Genomic DNA, 19,359 nt, shown 5'->3' on the forward strand with positions numbered 1-19,359 from the left:
TGCTTCACGTTTTTTGGTCAAAAGAGGGGTGAACAGCTGCCATGAAGAGGGACAGCATCCATGGCCTCAGGTCGATGTTCTCATTCCCCAACCTGGGAGCCCAAGGAGCAAGGGTGGGAGAAGACTTCAGCCTGTTGAGTCCCATGTCTGTGAGAGGGGTGGACGGTGTGTGGGCTGTGTGCTTGTGCACGTGGCCCCTTGCCAGGGTGTCTCCCGCTTTGTACCTGTGGAAGTACACCTGCATGAGATAAGGTGGAAAGCCCCCAGAATCTGACTTATATGGGCTGGGTTCTAATCTTAACTTTTCACATTCCAACGAGCCATCTTGGACAAATGCCTTCCATTCTCTGAGCGTCAGGTTCCCCACATGTACAAAGGGAATATCGGGGTGCCTGGGTGGCTCAGTGGGTTAAGCGTTCCACTTTGCCTTGGTTCGTGATCTCATGGTTCACGGGTTCGAGTCCCACGTTGGGCTCTGTGCTGACAGCTCAGAACCTGGAGCCTGCTTCGGATTCTGTGTCTCCCTCTCTCTCTCTGCCCCGCCTCCCCCCATCAAATAAATAAAGCATTTCAAAAAATTTAAAATGGGAATGTCAGATCTCTGGCGTTCTATAGTTCCAGGTGATGGTGTCTTAGACTACATGTATAAACGGTGACATCGTCGGGGGTTAGGGGGTTTGCAGTGCATGAGAGGCTCGAGTCTGGCTTCTACCAGCTTGGAGCATCTTTCTGGCCCATAATCTACCAGCATGGCATTAGCCCTGGTCCTGCAGGGGCCGGAGGGAGCAAACGACTGTGTGCAAATAACTCCACCTGAGCGGGGATGAATGGCATCGGCCCTGCACGCAGGAGCCTGTGCGTGCAGGTGAGTGCGTAGTCTGTCTTTTGGTGTCACATTCCTGTCTGCACATGATACACGGCTGCGCCTCTCATTTCAGACCCCAGTGAATCCAGGTGCAAAGAGGTTGTGAACATGAAGTCTTTATTCTTCTGTTTGTTCTCAAAGCAGGGAAGAGCTGATGCTGGAGGCAGGGTGAGCGTCTGGGAGGAGCTCTACACCCCACGCCCCTGCGTGAGAGCACAGGCACAGGCAGGGGAGTGTCCAAGAGAGTGCTCTAGCTCCAGGCTAGGGCTGAAGGCAGGGTCCAACCGGGGCAGCAGAGGGCCTCAGCGGGCCAAGGCAAAGCCAATGCGGTTGTTATGGCGATCAAACTCCGTGTAGAATTTGCGGATGAAGCTGGCGCCCAGGACCCAGACAGGCCCAGTGGGCGGTGGGACATCCAGACCATGGAGGGCCAGAGTGCACAGGCCATCATTACCGTAGGGATCCTGGCAGGAAGCAAGAGGGTTTTCCCTACTGCCTGGCACATTACCATTCTCCTCCCTTGGCCTTGCCTGACCCCAGCAGCCATCCTCAGTGACAACCCCCTCCGTCCCCCATGCATCCTGGGCCTCCATTGGCCTTTCACCCCACCATACATCCTCCTGGATGCAGGTACTTAGCTAGACACTGGGCAAACCATACACTGTGAGACCTTCAAGAGCTAACAGCCCGGCAGAACTTCTGGTCCTAGGCAAGTTACTGTGTTTAACTGCCCTAAATCTGTTGAGTATAAGAAGGGCATAAGAGCATAGGAGCACACCATTACTGGGGGCATTTGCTGACAGGATGGAGACAAGGGGATGAGCACAGTGATTCCCAAACCTGGCTGCCTATTGGAATCACCGGGGAGTTTTGAAAACACGGACCCCAGGTGCCCCTAGAGGTTCTGATTTAATAGGTAGGGGATGTGGCTTGTTACTGGGATTTTTAAGGTTTCCAGCTGACTCAGTGGGGGGGGATGGGTTAAATGGGTGAGGGGCATTAAGGAGGCCACTTTTCTGGATGAGCACTGGATGTCATATGTAAGAGGTGAATCTCCTGACGCCAAGACTACACTGTATGTTAACTAACTTGAATTTCAATAAAAATAGTTTAAAAAAAAAGCTTCCAGGTGACTCTAATATGTAGCTAAGCTTGAGAAGCACCGACTGAGCACGGGATCTATGCATAAAGACTTGTCCCTTTTAGAGGGCCCCTGCCCACCCGTCCTCCCTGTGGTCGAGGGGCCGCCTGGAGCCTCACCTTTAACACATAGTCCGCGCTGGTGAGCGTGTAGGCTCTGCCTCCAAGGTGGAAGGAGATGTCCGGGAGTGTGGGCACCTGCTTGCAGTTCACGACGTACTGAGGGGAAGGTAAAGGGAGCCCCGTGAGTGTGGGAAGCCCCCGGGGCAGACACAGCCCTGTGCCTGTGGCCGGGCTCCTCTGCTGGAGAGGGCTGCGCACGTGGCCCGCCCTCTCCCTAGGGGACACCAAGTCACACGTGGCAAGAGAGGAGAGGAGGGCAAGGCCCGAAGCGGCCCCCTTTGGGACCTGATGCTCCCAGCGGTAATTTGGGGGGGCCTGATCAGGCGATGCTCCCACAGCCTCCGGTGTCCCCGCTTCCCCCAGCTTACTTCGTTTGTGCTCAGCTCCTTGGCCCCCAAGGTCTCCATGAGCAGCCTCAGGGAGCTGGTGGGACCCGAGATGTAGGATGCGCCAGTATCCACCACGACCATGCAGCCCTCCTCACAGACCAAGGTGGCCGACCTCACCGACACCCTGAGGGAGGCCAGAGAGTCAGACAGACGGAAGGCTGATGGGACACCACCAGGCCGCCAAGCTTCCCTGAGCGAGGCAGGTGACAGGAGGCCCGTGCTGGTGGTCCCAGTGATGCCCTGGAGGAGGAAAGGTGCCGGTCCCCTCCCTCAGCACGTGGCCTGGTGACCGCCACCTCCTCTCCGTAGTCCCTCCCCCCTCTGTTTTTCATATCTCCACGTTCCCCATCCCTGGACAGAGCACTCAGCAAACGTTGGCTGGGCCTTAAGAAGTGACTGCATTAGGAGAGAGGACAAGATGGAGACAGTACCCCATCCCACTCCCACCCTCCCCCGGCAGCAGCATTTTGGGAGAGCAGGGCGGGTTGAGGGTTCCTGACCCTTTCATTTTGATCTGCCAGGAGCCAGTCTTGCTGACGCTCACGTAGTGGAAGTTCCCTTGGTAATACTGGGGGTCGCTGCCTCCCAACACAACCTCTCCTCCGAGCAAGTGGGAATTCCTAAAGGAAAGATCAGAGCTCTTGAAGATCCGTGACCTCTGAGCCCCAGCACCCCAGCAACAAGGGATGTTGGGCACGGATACAGGGGTTGGGGGGCAGAGGAAGGCGGAAAGGATAGCAAGGCTGGGAAGCTGCAGAAACACATCTCCACCGTTCTCGCCCCTCCCCAAGCCCAACCAGAGGTGGTTCCAGAATAGTCCAGCTGCATCCGATTAAACATCCCCAGCAAGGTCACGGCAAAGGAACGGGCGCAAGGACAGTGAGTCGAGAGCAAGATGAGAATCCCCCCCCCCCCCCCGCTCCCAACTTGGGTTTGAGTTGCTGCAGGTTGAACAGGTGTGTGGGTGGGGTGGTCTCCGGGACCTGCTGGGTGCGGGTGGGCAAGGGGCAGGAGGCAAGCTGGAAGGAGGGGTGGAAAACTTAGGCATCTGGCAGAGCCTGGGCCTGCGGAGGTGAGTTTGGGCTGGTGGGTTGGTGGCGTATGTGAATCTGGACGGGGTGTTCAGGAGGGTCAGGGCCATGTGAGGCGAGGCGGAGTGGTGGGGTGGGTTTCAGCTCCTTACTTGGAATTTCTGCAGAGAAAGAGAGAGCAGAAATGAGGTCTCTGTTGCAGGTGGGCCTCGCCAGCCTGTTGTTGGCCAGGGTGGGTGTTATGCCCTCTTTTTTACCCTTTAGGTGCTGGACTCACCAAGAGGTGAAGTCACTTGCCGGAAGTCCCCCGGGTGGTGTGTGGGGCGATTGGTGCCCAGTCCAAAGCGGACTCCCTTGCTTTCCTCTCCTCCCAGCGCACGCCTCCCACCGCGCGGGGCCTCCCCTCGGGCTGGTTTCCAGGGTGCACACATGGGCTGGGTTTCCCAGCATACGTGTGCAGGCGGTTTAGGTGTGCACGCGTTATGCGGGCCGGTGCAATGCATTGCCCTCTTACAACATTCAGTACGTATGCGCGTGTGCTATAGCACCTGCCCCCGCTGCCCCTCTGCCAACATTTCAAGATCCCCTGCCTGTTCCTTCCTTCTTGCCCCAGGGTCAAGGAAGAGGCAGGCCCTCTTAACAAGGCCCGCCTTCTTCCTGTTTGCTGGATTCTTCTCCCTCCTGCGGCTGCCAGGCTCCTGTGCCCTCAGTTAGCTCCTCCGTTTTCCAGTTTCAATCTCTCTCTCTCTTTCCATTGGCTTCCTCCTCCACCTGCAAGCATGCTCGTGCCTCCTCTAGCATTTTAAAACACCCACCCTTCTTGTCTCCGCTTCCCTCTGCATCTCAGCCTGCACCCCTCCTGACGCTCCCCTGTCTAATCTCTCAGGGCACTCTACACCTGCCCTTTGCTTCCTGACGCCCACATCTACCTCTCGACTGGTCACCATTTGGCCGTGCTCCAGCTCAACAACAGCTCTTCCCGAGGATGCTGCCCCAGAGCCAGCCGGTGGCCTCTGCTCAATGCCTCCCGTTTTCTTTTTCTTCCTTCCTTCTTCTCCATTTTACCTGTGCAATTTCTTCCGACCTTGACCCTCCCTCCACCCTCACCTCCCTCGCCTCCAGCTCTTCCGGTCTTCCCAAACCCACAGCTTGGAGCAGATCACAACCCTGCAGCGAGAGCTCACAATGGCTTCCCCCAGGCTGGCCCAACCACGCACAAGCTCAGCCTAGAGTTGAAAGGCACCCATGGGCTTCAAGCCCCAGGCCCCCTGTCCTGTTGCTTGTCATGTTGTAATGTTTCCCGTCTTCCTTCCTGACTGTAGGCTCTGTGAGGGCAGGGACTCTTTTTGGACGCTGTGTTCACGGCTGCACCCCAGAACCTCCCACAGTGCTTGGCACATAAGCACGCCATATTTGTTGAATCAATGAGTGAGCAAATAAATGAAGGGATTAATGAATAAAGCCAGCTTTCTGTGTGGTCCGTCACAGGGAGGGTCCCAGGTCCCAATAATGCTTTATTTTCCATCACCCCTACCCTGCATTTTCCTCTTGTTCTAGAGAGTGCTGACAGGACTTGCTGCAATGATGGAAATGTTCTGTTATCTTCTATCCAATATGTAGCCATAGTCATTGTGGCTGCCGAGCACTGGACATGGGGCTAGTGTGACTAAAGACTTAAATTTTATTAAATTTTAATTAATTTCAATTTAAGTAGTGACTTCCATATTGGCTGGTGGAGCTCGACATACGGCTTGAATATCACCTAATCATGAACCCAGAAACATCCCGGTCCCAACTCCCCTCTTGCTCTCCCAGCTCTCCTGATACCCTCCGCCACCCCTGCCTCAGCCCCTGAAGCCCCAGCCTCACCTGCTGTAGTAGACAGAGAAGACATCCTCCTTTAGCACCCCTTGGGAGAGGATGTGGTCAAAGACAGGGGTAACCCCGCCAACAGCCTGTGCAGGGAAGCCCATGCCCAGAATCCCATCAAACTTGGCCAGCATGAAGGGTATCAGGGGCAGCTCTGTGACCTCTCCAAACGTCTGTGTCACTGTGATTCCGCCCACCTGTGGGAGGAAGGACCGGAGGAAACCAAGCCTACTGCCTCCCCCGCTGGCCAGGGGGGAGTCAAGGACCCACATCCCCTAGGGTAGAGAAACTGGGGATAAGACCATTTTATCAACCCTCCACACATATCCTCTCTTCTAATACACATGCAGGCTGTGGGGTTGCCCAGGACCTGGAAAGGGGTACTGACAATCAGTAACCACCAAGGTGCCAGAAGCTCTCACACCCTCTCCCCAGGGGCCTAGCTTCCACACTGGCAGGACTGGGTCTCAGTTCCTCACCCCCACTATGGGTAAGGATTTCTCCAGCCCAGCCAGACCTTCTCCCCTGGTTTCCCAGACAACGGGCCTCTCATGTTCCATGTGTACCCTTCCCATAGCTTAGAGCAGGGGCTGGAGTAACTCCCAGAATGGGAAGGGTCCGAGGCAAGCCAAATGGAAAAGAAAACCAAGCCCTGACCTTAATCCTAAACTCTAACCTCAACTAGGATCTTAGAACCTATGCCTGACCCCCAAACTAACTCTGGCCATAATGAAACCAGTACTGCTGAACCCTGACACCGACTCTGATTTCAGTCTGGGGTCTTGTGAAGGGCCCAGTCGGAGCTGGGTGACCTCAGGCTCCGGCTAAGCTCTCACGTGAGTTACACGTAAAAGCTTCCATAAATCACCCAGTGTGGACCCAGGAGCTCAGGCTTGCTCTGTCTCAGGCCCTGCTTCTTTGCAGCAAGGCAGGGTGTTCCTCAATTGCCCAGGCTCTAAGGTGGACTGAACTGTACCCCCCGCCCCCCTCCAAGTATGGGCCCTCCAGTGGCAGGGGAGGTCTGGGACCAGAAGGGCAGAGGTCAGATGACCTGGGGCACTCCCACTTACAGTCACCTCGTCCTGGCTCAGGAAACCTTTGACCTTCCCAGATCCATAGTGGATGGTGAATGCCGTCCCATTCTCCATGTAGCTGGAGGATTCCGAAGAGTCGTAGAGGCTGTGAATCTCTGGCAGAGGGATATAGGCTCAGGTCTGTTCAAGAGAGGCCCGGCAGGGGGGCTGGGAGGCAGGTGCCTGTGGGCGTGGCCCCCTGTGGTTGAAGACTTCTGTGAAGGGGCGGGGAGGCCCTGAGGTGGGAGGCTTGAAAACGTGTTTCATCAATCAAGGAGTGTGTTTCTTGGGCCCCTGTCACGTGCCCAGATCTCTCAGAATTTTGTCTCCAATCAAGCATTCCACAGTGATTCTGAGGCTGGGATGAGGAGAAGATTCTGGTTCCAGTAAGCTCTTGAGAAGAGGGTGTTGACTAAGGAAGGGCGTGGAAGACCCTGAGAGCCTGGGGTGGGTCTGAGGATGTGGCCCCAATCTCAGGAAAGGGGAGAAGTGGACTTCTGGGTGAGCTGGGGCCTTCTAATGCCGCCATTTTACCTTGGCGGCCGTATCGGGAAAATGGGGGACATTGTCATCTGTCCTCTCGGGGGCAACAGGAGCAGAAGCAGGGAGGAAATAGCTCAATTGGTAGCAGAGGGTGTGAGGCAGCCCTGGCCAAGTGTGGCAGGGGGCTCGGGGAGAGGTCCTGTAGGCGTGTGGAGAGGGGGGTGCTCACCACATGCTGTGTAGAGAGGGCTGCACTTGGTGGAGGGCACCCAGAGGTTGGCTGAGCCTGTGTCGAAGATGACTTTGAAGGTCTGGGGTGGGGTGCCAATGCCGATCTCGCCATAGTACTGGGTCTGTGGGGGTGAAAGGAAAGAGGCAGCTGGAGGCACGGGGAAGCTTGGGGCTTTGCTGGATGCCCCCTTGGGCACCTGGGGTGAGATTAGGTAGATCAGACAACCGTCCCGGGTTTCCATTTTCCAGCAGGGCCCGGGTGGGACCCTTAGCACTGTCTTAGGACTTCCCTGGAAGTGAAACAAGAGGGCAAAAGAAGAATACTGAAAATGAAGATGATGCCCCACCCCTCGAAGGGCTGCTAACGCAATAAGCAGGCACGCCGTGCAGAGCCCAGTCACAGAAACCCGCATCTGAGGTCGCATACCCACCCTGCCCACCTTGAAACCCAGAGCCTGGATTCCTGAGTTCCAAACCTAACTCTGCCTCTGGGCTCCTTTCTGCCCTCTGTGGCTCAACCTTTCTAGCTCTGAAATGGGAGTTTTATAGGGCACTTTGTGCATCTCAGCAACTCAGTCATAGGCAGCATGGAAAGAGCAAAGAGAGCCTTGGGCCCCAGAAAGAGAAAGGAGACGGAAAAGCAGGGGCGCTCACATCCAGGTAGTTGGTGAGGACCACAGGGGACGTGCTGTTGCCAAAGGAGAATCTCTTGGTGAACTGGCTCCACTCAGCACCAAGCCTGGCTACGTCCACGCCTCGCTCCTTCAGGCTTTCCCGGATCGAAGGCATTTTCTTGAGGAAGATCCTGACCCGGGGTGAGGGAAGAAAAAAACAGAAGAGCTCTGTACTCCCTCATAACAGTGGTACACAGTCCTGAAGCTTCTGGTACAATTCTCCCTAATCTAGCCTAGACACCTGAGAATCACTCTTGTGCCCTAAGGCCTCTCAAGGAGAATTCGCAAGCCTCGTTGAGTCAGCTGCACTGGCATTAAATAATCCTTAACACACTTCCTTCTGTTGTCTAGTTCTGATCCCCATCACTACGAGGCCATTCGTTCATTCCTTCCTTCCTTTCATAATTACAGGTCGAACACCTACTCTGTGCCTGCACTCCAGTGGATACTAGAGATAGAAGGATAAAGATCATCAGTGGGGTGCCTGGGTGGCTCAGTTGGTTAAGCTTCTGACTCCTGATTTCAGCTCAGGTCACCAACCACGAGATAGAGCCCTGCATGGGGCTCTTCATGGACAGCGTGGAGCCTGCTTGGGATTCTCTCCCTCCCTCTCTCTTTGCCCCTCCCCCCCCAAGTAAATAAACTTTAAAAAAAAAAAAAAAATCACTGCCTTCAAGGAGCTCCGGCAGGCAAGGAGACAGAGGAGGAAACGCAACAGCGACATCCCCTCTAAGATGAAGGCTGGGACGCTCCCCTCAAGGCCGGACAGGACCGGGCAGTGCCGTGTGAGGCCTGTAGGTGGCAGCAGGCGCCCACAGCAGCCTGCCGGGGCTCCAGGATGCCAGGCCAGGGTAGACACCCAGCCAGGGCTGTGGGCTGGAACCTTGGGACTGAATGGGTGGGGTGGGGAGAGCAACCGGCATGTCCAGAGTAACTGTGCCCCCCTGCCTGTGGAAAGATGTGATTTCTTGAGCCTGAGTCCCAGTCCTTCAGCTCCTTTCCCTGACACCCGCCTATCAGCTTTGGGAGGCAGAATTAAAGACCCTGGGGCTGGGTGGGGGCCGGTAAAACATACGGAGGGGCCACCTGGTCAGTTTCAAACACTATACACCCTCCACATAGCCTTCGAGCGTAGGCCAGCCATCCTTATCCTCACGTAATGATGAGGAAAGCAGACAGGGCACGTTGGGTGGCTCAGTCGGTTAAGTATCCGACTTCGGTTTAGGCCATGATCTCAGGGTTCACAAGTTCGAGCCCTGCGTCGGGCTCTGTGCCGACCGACAGCCCAGAGCCTGGAGCCTGCTTTGGATTCTGTGTCTCCCTCTCTCTCTGCCCCTCCCCCCTCATGCTCTGTCTCTGTCTCTGAAAAATAAACATTTGAAAAAATTTCGATGAGGAAGCAGAGGCTCACAGGGTTGTGGATGGAGCAGGGACTCAAAGCGGCGTCTTTGGACTTGTTTCCCAGAGAGTGTCCCCAGGGCTCCCATGGGAAGCCTCTTTGCGGAAGCTTGAGGGGAGATGTCCCTAGCTGTTGGCCAGGGGGTTCTGGGATTGCAGCCCAGTTTATGGAGAACCCGTCTTCTTTTCTAGCTGCTGGCCTCCCTGTACCGCCCTTCCCTCCTCGCACCCGGCACTCTCGGACCCCCTTATGCGAATGCAGCTTTCCTGCCAGCCAGCCTCACATCAACAGAAATGACTCGTCATAGTTGTGTCACAGTTTGCTGTTCACAAAGTCGTTTCACAATTATGATCTTATCCTCAGCCATCCCCTGGGGTGGGTGAGGTTATTATTCCCATGTTTACAGATGGGAAAATGGAAGGGCAGAGAAGGCTTGATCCCGAAGAGGGTGCACTTTCTACTATTTACTCTGAACAGCCTCTGCCCTGGACCCTAACATGTCCCATTCTCCTTTCAGAAGGTCCCTTCCTCGCCCCCAGCTCTCCATTCTTCTAAGCCCAGCATGCATCCCACCTCCAGGAAGCTTGCCCCAGGAACTCCAGTTCACACTGGCCCCACCTCTGCTTGGGCTCCGGCTCCATTTTTCCTCGGGTGCTCGCAGCCTGCACTGCACAGCCTAATGCCCCTGGAGGTGGTGCCGTCTGGTGGTGAGGACACAGCAGTCGTGGGCACATGTTTAAACCCTTTCTTACTGTGTGATTCGGATCAACTTAACCCAACCTCTCCGGGCCTTTCGTGAGCCCCCATCGACTCCTTTGTAAAAATGGACTAAACAGTAGTACCTGCCTCAGAGAATCACTGTGCAGATTAAACAAGCTGCCCACTGCTCAATAAATGTGAAGACTGTGCAGAAGGCAATGAAAGCACCTTGAGAATGGGGCCCTGTGTTCAGATCCCCCAAAGTGCCTTGCGTGACACTGTGCAAATAGCAGGTGGAAAAATTTTGCGTTTCAAAAGCCTCTTTCTCCACTCCTGGCCCAATCCGGTTCTTCTTCTCTTTTTATTTATTTGATTTATTTTTTGAGCATGAGCATAAGCGGGGGAGGGGCAGCGGGAGAGGGAGAATCCCCAGCAGGCTCCGCACTGTCCACACAGAGCCCAACATAGGCCTTGAACTCACTGACCATGAGACCATGAACTGAGCCGAAATCAAGAGTCAAGACACTTAACTGACTGAGCCACCCAGGTGCCCCTCTTCCTGGCTTTTTAAAGAGAACAGGGAGAATGTTTTTACCTCAATTCCACATTTACTCTGGGGGTGGGGGCTGCCTGCAGGCACTCCGTCTCTCACCCCGCACCCCTACCCTAGCAGTTACTCTCTGGGAGCCTGGAAGCAGGTGAAAAGGCTTTGGAAACAAAAGGCCCAGTGTGTGTTGAGGCTCAGCCTCTTACACGTGACCTCCCTGAGCCTCTGTGTCCTCACCTGTAAAATGGGACTGCTGGGTTGTCAGGAGGAGAATTTGAGAGGAGATATGTGGAAAGATCCTGTGAAATCCTCGACATTTTACAGGCTTAGCAACCAGGACTGTGAAAACCTGCCCTCTTAGGGGCACCCAGCTGCCTCCGTCGGTGGAGCGTGTGACTCTTGATCTTGGGGTTGTGAGTTCGAGCCCCATGCTGGATGTAGAGATGACTTAAAAATAAAATCTTTAGGGGCGCAGTCGGTTAAGATTCAGCTCAGGTCATGATCTCGCGGTTCGTGAGTTCGAGCCTCGCATCAGGCTCTGTGCTGACAGCTCAGAGCCTGGAGCCTCGTTCGGATTCTAGGTCTCTCTCAGAAATAAATAAACATTAAAAAATTAAAATAAAGTAAGATCTTTAAAAAGCAACAAAATCCTGCTCTTACCTTGAGGTCTTCTGTTTCCACCACCTGCCCTCCCCACACTGAAACCCTTTCTCTTGGAGACCCTCCCTCCTGCCTCTCCCCTTCTTCAGCCTTTTTTTTTTACGTGTATATTTTTTAAACATTTATTCACTTTTTGAGAGACAGAGAGCGAGTGGGGAGGGGGCAGATAGAGAGGTAGGCACAGAATCCAAGGTGGGCTCCAGGCTCTGGACTGTCAGCACAGAGCCCGACGCGGGGCTCGAACTCACGAACCCGTGAGCTCTTGACCTGAGCTGAAGTTGGGCACTTAACCGACTGAGCCGGCCAGGGACCAGGGCCCCCCTTCAGCCTTAGTGAACTCAGGGAACTTAATGAGCCCAGTTCCCACAGGGCCTGGCACCGGGTGTGGGCGTTACTAGGCCTCCCTCCTCCTTCCTTCAGGCCACGCCTTAAGCCTTTCTTTCAACAGTTTGTAACAACCCACCCTGTGGGACTAGTAACAGCTGGGTTTTTACAGCCTTCGGGCATCAGGCTGAGGGCTTTCCATATCTCTCATTCAATCTTCAAAGCAGACCTGTGAAGCAGGTGCTGCTATTATCCCTGCTTTAAAAATGGTAAACTGAGACCTGGAGAGGTTAAGTAACTTGCCCATGCTTTCCCAGCTAGTTAGTTCCTCTAGTGGAGTGGGATTTAAGCCAAGACAATTCAACTCTAGAAGGCTTGTATTTAACCACTAAATTGTTCTTCCTTGGTAGGCTTAACCATACCACCCCCTTCTTAACAATTAGACTGTGACCTCCTTGAGAACAAGGGGCAGGTCTGAATCATCTGAGTGCCTCGCCTGGCGATCTGTGCAGGAAGCAAGGGCTCTGGGCAGGGATCAAATGATGTGGCCTTCGGGCCACTAGGGTAGTGTGACACTATCGGCCCTGTGACATCGGCCGAGCCACCTCTCTGAATGGGCCCGCGCCTCCCTGGTCATGAGGACTGGATGACATCCCATATCAGAAAGCCAGGGGTGTTAGGAAGGTGGGAACCCCCGCGCCCCGCCCCCCCAGCCTGAGTTACCGTCTGAAGGCGCCAGAGTCTGCGGGGAGACCGAAGGTGCAGGAGCCGCAGAGCACCAGCAGGAGGCCCCAGCGAGGCATTCTGCTCCCTTGGTCCATGCTTCGCCCGGGTGCTCGGCTCTCTTGGGAATCTGCAGAAGCCTTGTGGCTTCCCAGAGCCCTTCTCCTTTTATGCGCTCCACACTTGGGACGGTTGAGATTTAGCTCTGCCCTGATTTATTATCCGGGGGCACATGGAGGGCGGCCAGTAATAAATCCCCCCGATGGGACGGAGCTAGATGGGTGAAGGGTGACCAGGTTTCGACGCAGAGCTCAGGAGCCAGGGAAAAGGAGGGCTGTGGGAAAGCAATGCTGTGCCCAGTGACGCCAGCAGCCCCATCTCGGCCTGGCCCTGCGACCCCCGCCGGGGCAGAGGCTGATGGGAAACATCAGTGTTCCAGAACACGGTCAGGGCTGAGACCGGCACAGAACGTAGGTTTCCAACCTCCCCCGCCAGACTCCACCCTCCGTACCCTTCAAGTGCCATCCTCTAGGTTAACCTCGGCTGTGTTCCTGACCGGCTTCTTCCACTTTGTGTCTCAGTTCCCTTCTGGAACACGGGTGACTCCTCCTGGCTTGTTTGTGACAGAGCCAGACCCAGAGGCCTCCGTGCCGCCTCCCTCCAAGCCTCTGTTAGCAGCAGCTGTGGAGGGGGAGAATACCACTGCCCGGCAGGGGGAGAAGCGCCTTGTATGGGCTTCTGGACGCAGGAATCTGGGGAAGGGGTGTGTGTCTACCCTCAGCTCGCCTCGTGTGGGTGGGAGCCCTCAGGAGTGAGGGGGAGCTGGTCTTCCAACTCCTCCTTCCCTTCCCACGGGGCCCTGAGTCCCTTCTGGGCCCGTCTCTGCCACCTTCCCTTTTCCTTGTAGTTTACAAACAACCTGGGGCAGCTCTCCATACACACACCTGACTCCTAAGTCCCAGGAGGGGTGCTATTTATGCAGGCGAGGATGCCCTCTCCTGGCTTTTCCTTGCTCATGCCTCGGGGCGCATTTCAAATATCACCACCTGCTCCACGAAGCAGGTCCTGATTCAGCCCGGAACTGCCTGCCTTCTGCTGTGGGCTCCCAAGGCGCCACACGAGCCCTTCCAGGAGAGCACGGACCTCAGCTGTCCCGTATCAGAGTGACCTCGCAGACCTGCCTCTGCCTCTTGCCCAAAGTGGTGCTTCGCACTTATCAGCCGAAGGAACTAGGGAACTAGCTGGGGGCTAGTTGTCTGGGACCCCTGGGTTCCGGTCTTGATTCAACCACGAACTTGCTAAGTGACGTTGGACCCCTCCACCTCTCTGGGGCTCAGTCTCTAAATCTGTAGCATGAAACAGATATTGGGTGGGCCCTAGGGTGCTAGTGTTCTGTCCTTTGCTCTGCAACCAGCTGCGAGCAGCAAGGACTTAGAGAAGCTAAAATCTCTTGCTGACGTGTTGCCTAATGAGTATGCTTGGACCTCTGGGATTATGACACCCTTACCACACGACAGGAGGATTTGGCATTTCCTGGTGTAAACTCTCATTGGAGAATTTTTCAGGCACTGTGGTTGGCAGTGAACAAAGTATCTGAGGGCAAGCGGAACACTTTAAAAAAATTTCTTTCATGTTTATTTATTTTTGAGAGAGACAGAGGGCGAGTGGGGGAGGGGCAGAGAGAGAGGAGACAAGAATCTGAAGCAGCTCCGAGCTGTCAGCACAGAGCCTGACGCAGGGCTCGAACTCACGAACCGTGAGATCATGACCTGAGCTGAAGTCGGATGCTTAACCACCCAGGTGCCCCCGGGGGAAAACTTTTTAGAACCCCTCAGAGTGTGGGGGGGGGGTCTGTCTTGGCAAATTGGAGGAGGATTTATGAAGCATTCCAATAGACCTTGGTTCTCTTCATTCATCAGACAGTATTCATCGAGCATTTATTAGTTGCCAGACATTTTTCTAGATGCCGAGATTAACAAAGGTGACAAAAAATAAATACCATTTCTGCTCCTGTGGATCCTACAGTCTGTAGGAGAAATAGGTTATCATCACAACGTAGATGTAAAATAACAATGATGACGAGCACAGTCAGGGAACTCCAGGAAGGCATCGCCAAAGAAATGACACTGGAGTTGTGACCTGAAGGCGACATGGGCAGGCAACGAATAGCTGAAGAGGAAAAGAAATAGAGTCCCGATGGGAGCAGCATGTGCAAAGGCCCTGTGGAGAGAGGAAGCATGATGAGAACAAGGGCCAAAAGAAGCCAGTGTGGCTAGACAGAGACCAGAGGAAGTGGGGTGAGAGAGGAGATTGGGAAGCGGAGATGATAAGAGCTAACGCCAAGTGTCACTCTAGGTGCTTAATGCATGTGACCCTCAAAACAACTGCATGGAGTGGTACTATTTTATTCCACTTTACAGATGAGGAAGCTGAGATATGGGAGGATTCAGAAAGCAGCGTGCCTAGGATCACACCCACGGTAACGGGTGGAGTCAGCCTATAAGCTAAGGCAGTATGTCCCAGAACTCTACGTGACTTGAGCGTCCAACCGTGAAAGTTCTTGAACGCCACACTGTGTTTACCTTAAGAGCACAACGGGTAAACAGGTTCAGACGGGAACGATGATGTAATTGAATGCGTTTTGCAAAGACATTGCGGCTACGGTGTGGCTCAGCAAGGACTTCGGAATGGTCCGGAATCATGTGGCACGTGCCAGTTAGGAAGCCAGGGCACCGGAACCGGCTTGGACTAGGGGAGGTGGGCGTGGTGGAGACAGAAAAGATTGGATGGAATTGAGAAAAACTTAGGAAATAAAATTAGGTCATGGGTGAGATATGGGGAGTGAAGGAGAGGGAGGTTTCTGGATGCCTGGTGATACCAAGTGGAAGAGAATCAGGATTCCAGAGGGGAAAGAGGTCTGGGGAGACCATGAGTTTGAGGACCTGTTGAGTGTGGGGTTGCTTTGCGGAGATAGGGGCAGGGAATAAAAAAAAAAAAAGAAAGAAATATCCCAGGTGTGACATTAAGTGGCAGGTGCACATGTGGACCTGGGTGAAAGATTTATGTGTTATTTGCCATTGGTCATGAATGTCACAGATATGAATACAATTAGCCGAGGGGAGGGGGGGAAAGAGCAAGGAAGCCCTGGACTCCAGCTTCCGTGGCCCAGCGGTGGAGAAACGGCCTGTCTAACAGACCACAAAGAAGAGGACAGAGAGGAAGGGGGAAACCGTCCGGTGTCCCTGAAGCCCAAGGAGAAGGGAGGTTACGCAGCGAGGGTGAGCAGTGGGAGGGGCCGCTTGGAGGTCAGGCAAGACGTGGGTTACAAGGCAGACATGTGGCCATCGGTGCTGTTAGTGGGAGCTGTTTGGGTGATGCGGACGGACGGGAATCCAGACAGGGAATGTGGAAGAATGACAGGAAGAAGGGAGATGAAGGCGGTGTAGCCCAGACAGCCTTTCTGAGAAGCCAGGGATAACGGAGGAGGAGGTGATGGCTGGAGGCGAGTGAGGACAAAGTGAAGGGTTTTCCCTCTCCTCTCCCTGCCTGCCCCTCTCCCTCCTTCCTCTAATGGTGGGAGGGAAGAGAATATATTTAAAGGCCTGGAAAGGACTCGGGGGAGAGGAGGGATAATCATGGCAGTAAGATCCCGAGCAGGTGGGAGTCAGGAAGGCAGGGCCCACGCACGGCCACCAGGTGCTGGCGGCTGAGGGCCTTTCTGTCCGGTGACTGTCCTCTTCTCAGACAAGTGGGGAGCAGGGACCACTGCTGAGAGCTGGGGATGGGGGCGGGGTTCGGAGGGATGCGGAGAAATGGTTATGGAAAGATGAAAGAAGCTGGCCAGGGAAACTCAGGGGTTTTCTGGGAGGAATTAAACGTTTAATGGCTGGAGACCACACCATCGTCGTCGAAAGCCAGTCTGCCCTGTTCTCTGCCTCCCCGCCACCACCACAGTGCTTGGCTGCTTGGGTGGGGACAGCACGGCAGTGTGTGGCTGGCTTCATCCAGGGCTGGGGTGGTGCCACACGTGTTGATCGAAGAGGAGAGCCAAAGGGATTTCGGGGCCCAGCAAAGATGTTATTGAATGATAGACTGTGTCCTAGAAGGTGGATGTGGGAAAGAAGTCAGGACAGGACAGGGCGGACGAACAGGAAGGAAGCGGAGGACCGTGGGCCCAGAAAGGGCTGTGGGGGCGAGGCCACTGCATGGAGGGCGCTCGAGGAGCGGAGAGGCCAGGCTGCTGGCCGGGTCACCGTCTGCGTGGATGGTGATGTCATCCAGAAAGACTGCAGAGGGCATGGGGTGGGGGAAGGCTGTAAGCCAGGAGCCAAAGTCTTTGGTAAACAAGGAGGCGGGACCTGCACGTCCAGTGGTGACAAGGGTTGAGTGAGTGGGACGGGAGGGTCCCAGGCCGAAGGCAGGCGCCTGGAGGGAGAAGTGTCTTCTCCCAATGTCCACGGCAGCCCTGGGAAGCGAGTGGACCAGTGTCCCTCTAACACAGGAGGAAATCAAGACCCGGGAGGGTACACAACGGGTCCTAATTCATAGCTGGGGTGAGGCAGAGTGGGGCCCTGTGTCTCCCCTGCACCATATCCTGTGATACACGGGGGTCCGCCCAGCCACCAAGGGGTGGGGTGTGCTGTCCCGGAATCTCACTTCTCCCTGCCTCTCCCCTGCCTGAGACCCTGACAAGCTTGTGACCTGTCCTGGCCATTGCAGGTGACTGACCACCGCCTCCCTCCCCACTCTCCAAACCCCAGAGCAGGAGCAAGGGAGAAAGCAAGTGGGGAGATGGGGTCAGCCTTGCGGCGGCCTGTGAACGCAGGGAACAGCAGCACCCTTTACTGAGCACCTACCCTGCGCCCTGAAGGACTGTATTCTCTCGCAGCCTCGGGAAGCACGTGCCCTTGCACCCACTGTTCAGATGAGGAAGCGGGGGGCTTCAGGGAGCTTGGGGAAGGATGAGCTGAGAGCTGAGTGCTCTGCCTGTGACTCCCGGCCCCTCTGTGTGGCCGTGGGTGTCAGACGTGACCGGCAGAGCCATGGGATTCAAAAGAGGGGGTGCTGAGCTATGGCTGCGCGGTCAGGAGCACGGCCACCCCACAGCGCTTTAGGGGAGGGAGCTCTTTGAAGCCCAGCGGACCCCCTTCACGGAGCACCCGGGGCCTCAAGTATACTCTAGGTTGACCAGAATCTTCTGTGGCAAAGGCAGGGGCAGGGCTTCCAGCCCACAGGTCTGGGTGCCCTGTGGCCCTGGGCACTTTCCGACCCAGTACCCTCCCTGCCCACATCCCTGTCTCCTGTCTCCTGCCTGCCACAGCACTTCCCGTGGCCCCAGACAGTGGGGCACAGGGGCGAATACTGAGTGTGAATAACCTCAGCAGGAGAGAGACTCCTGAGGGCATGAGGCCCCCGTGGTGAAATTGTGGTCCAGGAGGCCCAGGAGAGGCGAGGGTGACGGAGCCCAGAAATAGTAGCCTCCCTGGTTTCTCCTGGTTACTGCAGCTCAAAGGCTGGGAGAAGGATGGCTGTCCCTTGCCCTTTTCGCGGCTCCCCTCAGTCCCCCTTCTTAACTCCTAGGCCCGAGAGCCTGAGACCAGAGATCAGGCAGGACGGTTGATGGTCTGGAGTCGGAATGAGCAAAGATCCTGAAAGCAAGACCTGAAGGTTCCTGGAGGGCTCTCTGCACGCAGAGGCTGAGCCAGGAGAGAAGCCCCAGGAGGCCACCAGGCCCTTGAAGGATTTTCTGAGGGAAGCAGAGCCAGACCTGACTGTGCGGCCCCACAGTGCAGAACCGAGGCCCCGGGGGTGAGAGGCAGGGATAAAGAATCGGGCTCAGTTCCGTTCCAAGGAAGAAAGGTCTAGCAGTTGGCGTTGCCCAAGAGTGAGCGCCCTGCCGGGAGGTATGCGTCACCCCTGGGACGGTCAGCACTGGTTTTCTAGGATTCCATGTGTCCCCACTCCCTGCCAGGTGGCCCGACCTGTTACTGGACCACATCCACTGTTGTGGGGAAAATGCAGACGGAGGCGGAATCACCACGAGGGTCTGTCCTCTCTGACCTGGGGCTGTGTGCAGGGCCCGGGGCTGTGGGATGGAAAGGAGAGTGGGTAGGACCCTTATCGGCCTATCTCCCAAGCCCCCGTCAGCCCAGGGTCCACTGTTTCTCACAGAGGTTCCCCAGGATCGTACGTCTAGGGCCCAGGCTGCGTCACCTGGAGGTCAAGGGTCATGGAGCTGGCAGAGGCCCAGGGGAAGGGTCGTGTTGCACCTGCCCTTTCCCAGTGGGGCAGACCCCGGACGTGAGAACCAGTCAGGGGAAGCATAAATCCAGCCGGAGCCTGGCCCTCTGGTCAGATCCCACGGCCGGGTGTGTGCCGTGGGGTCGGGTCTTCCGGAGGCCGGTATCTCTCAGGAGACAAAGGGTGCCCAGGGTTTCTCTAAAAATGGTCTCAAATCCCACTTTGCTCCATGACAGTGATCCCAAGGAGATTCGGGTGGTGTGGCCAAGGCTGGGAGTGCCCAGTGGAGGTCGAGGATGAAGGCAGACAAGGCTGGTGGTTCGGAGAGCCTGGTTTCTGCTGCTTTGAGCCAAGCACGGATTTATTCCCGGCCATGGTTAGTTTAGTGGGAAAGTCTTGCCACGCCCACTGGTATGGAGGGAGAAACTGACCTCGTTGAGCCTTCGAGTTGGGGAGATTGGCATCGGGCTGGTCCCGCTTCTGTCCATAAAGAGCAAACACTGACGCAGGAGAAAAGATGAAAAAAAAATGGACATTGTCTTTCTTCCATCTGACCTCCTGCCCACATCATGCTGAACTCCCCAATCCCGGAGGGCCCCAGCTGGCTCCTCGGAGGAATTTTTCAATCAGATGGAGGCCCTGAGCCCAGCAGAGATGAGCAGCTGGGGCCTTGAGAGGGAAAGAAAGACCCAGAATGGAGTTTAATAACCAGCCTGGGCTGCCATGTGTGGGTGGGTCGTCCAGGAGCAATTAGTTGGAGAGCTCTGGGGGAGGCACCAGGGCTGGGACCAGAACCTTGGAGCTGCGGGGCCGGGGTGGAGAGAACCAAGTGCCCTAACCTGTTTGTTCTGGGGACCTTGGAGGAACAGGAATTCAGCCACAGGGTTGG

General features: G+C 55.7%; 1 protein-coding gene across 2 annotated transcripts; it reads right to left on the reverse strand.

Moving 5' to 3' along the window:
* Window positions 1–966: 966 nt before the first annotated feature.
* Window positions 967–12,378, reverse strand: REN (renin). 2 transcript variants are annotated; one of them, XM_030303370.1, is made up of 10 exons: window positions 12,231–12,378; window positions 7,859–8,009; window positions 7,203–7,326; window positions 6,488–6,606; window positions 5,418–5,614; window positions 3,701–3,709; window positions 3,018–3,137; window positions 2,497–2,641; window positions 2,126–2,224; window positions 967–1,329 (listed from the first exon to the last, which is right to left on the reverse strand). In XM_030303370.1, the coding sequence occupies exons 1-10, from the start codon at window positions 12,326–12,328 to the stop codon at window positions 1,168–1,170; spliced, it is 1,224 nt and encodes a 407-aa protein (XP_030159230.1). In that variant the 5' UTR covers window positions 12,329–12,378; the 3' UTR covers window positions 967–1,167. The 2 variants fall into 2 exon arrangements, with proteins under 2 accessions (XP_030159230.1, XP_030159231.1); XM_030303371.1 differs by lacking the exon at window positions 3,701–3,709.
* Window positions 12,379–19,359: the final 6,981 nt, after the last annotated feature.

Source organism: Lynx canadensis, chromosome F1 (genome assembly GCF_007474595.2).
Source record: "Lynx canadensis isolate LIC74 chromosome F1, mLynCan4.pri.v2, whole genome shotgun sequence".
Taxonomy (NCBI): domain Eukaryota; kingdom Metazoa; phylum Chordata; class Mammalia; order Carnivora; family Felidae; genus Lynx; species Lynx canadensis.

Bases quoted from the DNA above. Each gene is read 5' to 3' on its own strand.
- REN (XM_030303370.1), bottom strand. From the start codon at position 12,328: ATGGACCAAGGGAGCAGAATGCCTCGCTGGGGCCTCCTGCTGGTGCTC. The intron at 5,615-6,487 runs GTAAGTGGGAGT...TTCCTCCCACAG, and splicing joins TGAGCCAGGACGAGGTGACT to GTGGGCGGAATCACAGTGAC. The intron at 1,330-2,125 runs GTGAGGCTCCAG...GCTTCCTGCCAG, and splicing joins GCGCGGACTATGTGTTAAAG to GATCCCTACGGTAATGATGG.